Here is a 7,054-nt window from a genome sequence, read left to right as displayed (position 1 = left end):
AATGTTTTTGTACTTTTAGTAGAAACAGGGTTTCACCATGTTGGCCAGGCTGGTCTCGAACTCCTGACCTCAAGTGATCTACCCGCCTCAGCCTCCTAAAGTGCTGGGATTATAAGTGTGAGCTACCATGCCCAGCCATGCTAAGTCCTTTATACAAGCATAAACTGGACGGCCTCCCTCTACAATTGTTTTCATTATCTTTACTCTCTGATGTGAAAAACTGGTTAGGAATTTTTTGTTACTGTTGTTAAGATGGAGTCTCCTTCTATCGCCTATGCTGGGCTGCAGTGGTGTGATCTTGGCTCACTGCAACCTCCGCCTCCCAGATTCAAGGGATTCTCCTGCCTCAGCCTCCCGAGTATCTGGGATTACAGACACCTGCCACCACGCTCAGCTAATTTTTGTGTTTTTAGTAGAGACGGGGTTTCGCCATGTTGGCCAGGCTGGCGAACTCCTGACCTCTCGCCACCTTGGCCTCCCAAAGTGCTGGGATTATAGGCGTGAGTCACTGCACCTGGCCATCTGGTTGGGAATTTTTAAAAACATCTGGTGAAAACCCAGGGATGTCTTCATCAGGGCTCTCCTTCTCCAGCTAGGAAATGATGTTCCAAAATGCTAAGACATCACTTGATGATAGTTAATTCCCACAAATTGATATTTTTAGGAAGATCTTGATTTAAATTAGTATTTTCTAATCACCTATACCATATAATAATTTCCACTTACTTTCAGGTTTTGCATCTGCTGCAGCTTGGCGCATGCTTTTCAGCTGGTTTTGTACTCTTTGCAATCTTTGCACTGCATGAAATAGCTTTAAAATACAATTAAATTGATTACTTGCTTAGTCTACTGAAGCTTACCTCTCACTTAAGCAAGCAATGGAAAATACAAGTTCCATATAATTCTTATGATATAAAGGGAACAAATAATAAAAACTCAGAAAATTCCCATATTAAACCCAAAATGTAACTGGTTCTCTCAATACCTTTTCATGTACATTTTTAAAGGAAGTTTTCAGAAATTTTTCTTTAGTTATTTATTGAATTTGCAGTTTAAGGAAAAATACTTATCAAAGAAATACACACACCAGATTTTTCTTGTTATACATGGTTTTCTTAAGGCTAAGTAATGTTAACATTGTCATAGCGATGTTTCAGAATCACAAACCGACGCCAAGTAATGCAGCTTACTGCTGAGGCAATGCAGCTTACTGCTGCAGTGAAACTACTTCAATGCCAAGTCAAGTGCCAGCAGAGCCAAACATTTAAACTGCTGATTTAGTAGTAAATGAAGCTTATGTGAAATATATTTTAATGTATAACTCTACTCAGATTTTAAAATAGATTTTTAATATGTAGAAGTAATAATTTCTGAGCAAATTATTTTTTCTTTAAGCCAAAGTTTAAAAACATGGAGTGTAGGTGATTTTGAGCCTTTTCATGACTTATTTGCCATTGTATTAAATTGCAGAGGGTACTGTGATCAGTGGAATAAAAAGAATGGTCTTATAGCCCTGGAATCTAAAGGCATCCGTTAGAGATTCTAGAAGTTTTATTAGCAGTTAATCTTACTGTTAACATTACAATGACTCTTCTGTAATGCTGGAACAACATGAGGTAAGCATAGGCCAAAAGACAGTGTATAGATACAATTCAGAATATAAAACCCAAAAAGTGGTATTGTTGTTGCCACAAAATATTTATCTTTTTTTTTCTTTTCTCAGACAAAGTCTTACTCTGCTGCCTAAGCTGGAGTGTAGTGGTGCGGTCTTGGCTCACTGCAACCTCCACCTCCTGGGTTCAAGCTATTCTCCTGCCTCAGCCTCCTGAGTAGCTGGGACTATAGGCATGCGCCACCATGCCTGGCTAATTTTTGTATTTTTAGTACAGACAGGGTTTCACTTTGTTGGCCAGGAACTCCTGACCTTGTAATCCGCCCGCCTCAGCCTCCCAAAGTGCTGGGATTACAGGCGTTAGCCACTGTACCCGGCCCGAAATATTTATCTTAATTAAAAGAGTATTCCACTATGTTAGCAAAAGGAATGTGAAAGTCTACAATTTTAAAACTCTTTTCTTTACCTTTGGATTATGAGAAGGAACTATTTCTTTCATACAAAAATATAAACTTTTATGTGGATACCTGATTCTTTTGTTCCTGTTTCTGTTGTGCAAGATATTCTTCTCTCTCTTTTTCAACTCGAAGTTGCCTTGCTATTTTAAGCATCCATTGATAATTCTGAGCTGTCTCCACCTACAGTAAGGGAATAAGTAGTACACGTTACTGTCAGGTTTGAGGAAACAAATTAGCATGTCATGTGACTCAGACATCCACTTATCATTTCCTTTTGGTAAACAGTACTCCCTAGAGATGACAGTAAAGCTCTAGACTGCAGGTCCTTGAAAGTGCTGGGCTACTGCCTAGAGAGATTCCCTTTTCGTCAATGTTATTTGAGTCCATCCTCAGATGTACACTCATGCTTGGCTGAATCTTTATTTGCATTCCTAAATCTTTGCAAGTCCTTGGGGCTTGGGGCCAAAGTCTTACAGTGCTAATTCTGCCTTACCCTTTTCTTCAGATGTTCAACTCTCTTAATGAGCTGATCCTTTTCTTCTTCCATTGCACTGATATCCTAAAAAGTGGCAAAGAAGACATTATAAGAAAAAGTATTCTCAGTCTGTAGGATACAGATAAGGTTTTATTTTGATTATGCATCTAACATTTTCATCATTTATAACCAGAGCATTAACAACCAAGATCCTCTTTTGGATGAAGGTCATTTCTATTTTTCTCCCAGGGCTTTTTATGCAGGGTAATTTTTTTGGCAGCTTGGTGTTCATCCAGAAATGCAACAAAAACCGGTTATAATGCAGCAAGGTAAAGCTGCCAACTGGCACATTTGTGTTCTGATTCCAAATATGGGCACATGATTTTTGAAAAATCTTCTATAATGGAAAGTGTGCACGTCTAAATACGTGAACAACAGCTGCTGACATCCCATCTGTTCTGTTAAACACCAAACCATATATTCTGCCAATTTTCCATCAAAATCATTTTTAAGGCTACGGTATTTTCATGACATAAATTTGTGCCTGGTTTTTCCAGTTAACCAATTCCCTCTCTGAAAATAAAGACTTCAAAAATAAACTTCCTTCCTATTAACCAGCTTCATAGTATTTTGTTATAAAAGCAAACAAATAAAAAAACCTCTTCCTAAATCTAAAAAAGTAAGAGCTTAACTATCACAGTAACAGTAAAGTTACCGTACATTTACCATGTAAATATACATGGTAGTCAATATTGATAGAATTTGGAATAATGAGCACTCTTACTCATTACTGATAGCATTGTACTGAAGAACAATATCAAAAGTCTTAAAATACAGCCTGGCCAACATGTTGAAACTTTGTCTCTACTAAAAATACAAAATTAGCCGGGCATGGTGGCAAGTGCCTGTAATCCCAGCTACTTAGAAGGCTGAGGCAGGAGAATCGCTCAACCCCAGGAGGTATAGGTTGCAGTGAGCCAAGATTGTGCCATTGCACTCCAGCCTGGGTGACAGAGTGAGACTCTGTCTCAAAAAAAAAAAAAGTGTTAAAATAAATGTTCATCCCTTCTAGCCCAGTAATTTTATATCTGATGATTTGTCCGGATAAAACATTCATGAAAAGACATCCTCTATAAAGATTCTCATTAATGCAAGTTACACCTAAAATTTCGAAATGACCAAAATGTATGAGGATTGTTAAATAAATTACTGCATAATACAATGAAAGTCATTAAAAATTACAGAAGAATGTTTAATGACATGAGAAAAAGTCATGATATGACATTACTTGAAAGAGGCAGATTACAACATTTATCTACAGAATACCAAGAAAAAGATTTAAATATATTTATCAAAATGTCAAACCATAGTTGTCTCTAGAGAATGAGATTATGAGTGAATTATTTTTTATTTATTTATTTATTTATTTTTGAGACAAAGACTCACTCTGTCACCCACCTAGAGTGCAGTGGTATGATCACAGCTCACTGCAGCCTTGAACTCCTAGGCTCAAGTGATCCTCCTGCCTCAGCTTCCTGAGTAGCTAGGACCACAGGCGAGCACCACCATGCCTGGCTAATTTTTTTTTTTTCTTGAGACAGAATCTTGCCATCTTGCCCAAGCTGGTCTCAAACTCTTGGGCTCAAATGATCCTCCAGCCTCAGCCACCCAAAGTGTTTGGATTACAGGCATGAGCTACCACACCTGGCCTACTAAAGTATTCCTGAACATATGCTTCGTAGAAAATTTAGAAAATATGATTAAACAAGAAATAGAAGCTAGGTGCAGTAGTGGCTCATGCCTATAATCCCGGTACTTTGAGAGGCCAAGGTAGGAGGATAGCTTGAGCCCAAGAGGTCAAGACCAACCTGGGCAACATGGCAAAATCCCGTCACTACAAAAAAAATACAAAAATTAGCTGGGCATGGTGGTGCCTGCCTGTAATCTCAGCTACTCAGGAGGCTCAGGCAGGTGGATCATTTGAACTTGGGATGTAGAGACTGCAGTGAGCTGTGATCACACCACTGTACTTCAGGCTGGTTAACAGAGTGAAACCCTGTCTCAAAAAAAAAAAAAAAAAGAGAGAGAAAACTTTAGTAATAATGAATGAAATTAAAATACAGACTCTAGGTTCTTGTCATTATTCTGGTTTACTTACAGGACATAATGGAGGAACAGTAGATGGACATATATCACTTTTCTTCCGTACTATAAGGAACTACTCATTGTGAATTTACCCCAGTCTCATCAATTTCATCAGTAAGGAACTACCAAAGGTCCCACAAAGTAAAATGTACCATTTGCTATCACAGTCTCCATATAGTCTTAAGACTCATACTGAATTAATTAAAAACAAAAATGCTAAATCCAATATTATTCAAATCCCAAAAAAATTGTTACTATGTTTTCTTTCCTTTACCTTTCTTATTTCTGCTGTAGAAAATCCAGATGCTTTGAGCTGCTCATATTCTTTATGCAAAGTTTTAAAGGCTTCCATTAACTCTTCATACTAAAAGAATAAGTTAATAAATTGTAAACTAATAACTAGATCCAGTTGAGTTTTCTTTTTTTTTTTTTTTTTTTTTTGAGAGACTCTTGCTATGTTACCCAGCCTGGAGTGCAGTGGCACAATCTCGGCTCACTGCAACCTCCGCCTCCTGGGTTCAAGCGATTCTCCTGCCTCAGCCTCCTGAGTGGCTGGGATTACATGCATGTGCCACCGCGCCTGGCTAATTTTTGTATTTTTAGTAGACATGGGGTTTCACCATGTTGGTCAGGCTGGTCTTGAACTCCTCACTCGTGATCCACTTGCTTTGGCCTCCCAAAGTGCTGGGATTACAGGCGTGAGCCATAGAGTTTTCTTAATCAGGTTATCTATTAACTTACAGCGATAACAAGTCATTGTAAGAACACCATTAAAAACACAAAAACACATCCTTATACATTTATATAGGATACAAAAAAGTACATCTCTACCATCTTAACACTAAATACTTCTCTATCTTCATTTCTGGTTACTTTCCTACTTCACACTCTACACTCTAGCTATGTCGATGTCTGAGTCCCGGAACATTCCAAGCTCTCATGTCCAGCTTATACATCTATGACTCCTTCACCCATAACTTAAGCAACTCCTATTCATCCTTCAAGTCTTCACATAGATTCCACTATTCTCAGGGAAGCCTTCTCTGGCTCTTTACCTATCCTATCAGAGTAGATATCATGTACAATTATAACTGACTATTATGATTTCCTGTCTGTCTCCCTCCATCATATAGTGAGAGCCAAGAGGAAAAGAATCATATTCATTGTGTACACCCTTGTATCCCTGGGGCCTAGCACAGTGCATAACCCATGGAGGTGTTTAATATAAAGTAGTTGAATGGGCTAGGTGCAGTGGCTCACACCTGTAATCCTAGCACTTTGGGATACTGAGGCAGACGGATCACTTGAGGTCAGGAGTTCAAGACCAGCCTGGCCAACATGGTGAAACCCCATCTCTACTAAAAATACAAAAATTAACTGGGCACAGTGGCACACACCTGTAATCCCAGCTACTCAGGAGGCTGAGGCAGGAGATTGCTTGAACCTGGGAAGCGGAGATTGCAGTAAGCCGAGATCGTGCCACTGTACTCTAGCCTGGGTGACAGAGCGAGACTCTGTCTCAAATAAAGAAAAGTAATTGAATGAATGAAAAAAATCCTGTTACCTAAACATTTTTTAAAATAGTCTTTTTGTTGTTGTTGTTTTAGAGACAGGCTCTTACTCTGTCACCCTGGCTGGAGTGCAGTGGTACGATCACAGCTCATTGCAGCCTCGACCTCCCTGGGCTTAGGTGATCCTACCACCTCAGTTTCCCAAGTAGCTGGGACTACAAGCTTATGTCACCATGCCGGGCTAATGTTTTAAATTTTTTGTAGAGCTGCGTTTCACCATGTTGCCCAGGCTGGTCTCCAACTCTTGAGCTCAAGCAATCTGCCTGCCTTGGCCTCCCAAAGTGCTAGGATTAAAGGCATGAGACACTATGCCTGGCCAAAAAGTTATTTTGATGGGGAATGACAGGAATAATATTTTTCTTGATTGATCATATCTTACAAATCTATAAATTATTAATTATAAGACTCTTCATTCCAAAAGATAATATGTATTTTCATTAGGATTCCTGAAATGACTGGCTAAATGTGTAAATCATTATACACTGTAAATCATTGTGTGTATATCTCTTTCTCATATATATAATGTATATATATATATAGAGAGAGAGAGACAGAGAGATACCTGTCAGATATGCTTCAAGAACAAGTATGTCTTTATTACCATTAATTATTTCATTAACTAGCTGAGCATATTTAGCAAAGACTTAATCAGGTCGGGCACTGTGGCTCACGACTGTGGCTCACAACACTTTGGGAGCCAAGTTGGGCGGATCACGAGGTCAGGAGTTCAAGACCAGCCTGGCCAACATAGTGAAACCCCATCTCTACTAAAAATACAAAGATTAGCTGGGTG

The 7,054-nt window shown here is 38.9% G+C and overlaps 1 protein-coding gene across 3 annotated transcripts in view; it reads right to left on the bottom strand.

Moving 5' to 3' along the window:
• The window catches only part of IFT81 (intraflagellar transport 81), a 100,065-nt gene that overhangs the window by 84,274 nt on the left and 8,737 nt on the right, over positions 1 to 7,054 (bottom strand). For all 3 annotated transcript variants that reach the window (XM_011997855.1, XM_011997853.1, XM_011997856.1), the window contains exons 6-8: positions 2,564 to 2,629; positions 2,140 to 2,250; positions 727 to 811 (exon numbers count right to left, since the gene is read on the bottom strand). In XM_011997855.1, coding sequence (XP_011853245.1) covers positions 727 to 811; positions 2,140 to 2,250; positions 2,564 to 2,629 — 262 coding nt within the window. The remainder of the gene's footprint in view (positions 1 to 726; positions 812 to 2,139; positions 2,251 to 2,563; positions 2,630 to 7,054) is intronic.

The sequence above is a fragment of the Mandrillus leucophaeus genome, unplaced genomic scaffold (assembly GCF_000951045.1).
Source record: "Mandrillus leucophaeus isolate KB7577 unplaced genomic scaffold, Mleu.le_1.0 Scaffold55, whole genome shotgun sequence".
NCBI lineage: Eukaryota > Metazoa > Chordata > Mammalia > Primates > Cercopithecidae > Mandrillus > Mandrillus leucophaeus.
Note: the sequence above shows the minus strand (reverse complement) of the source record. Positions and strands in the feature narration are given on the sequence as shown.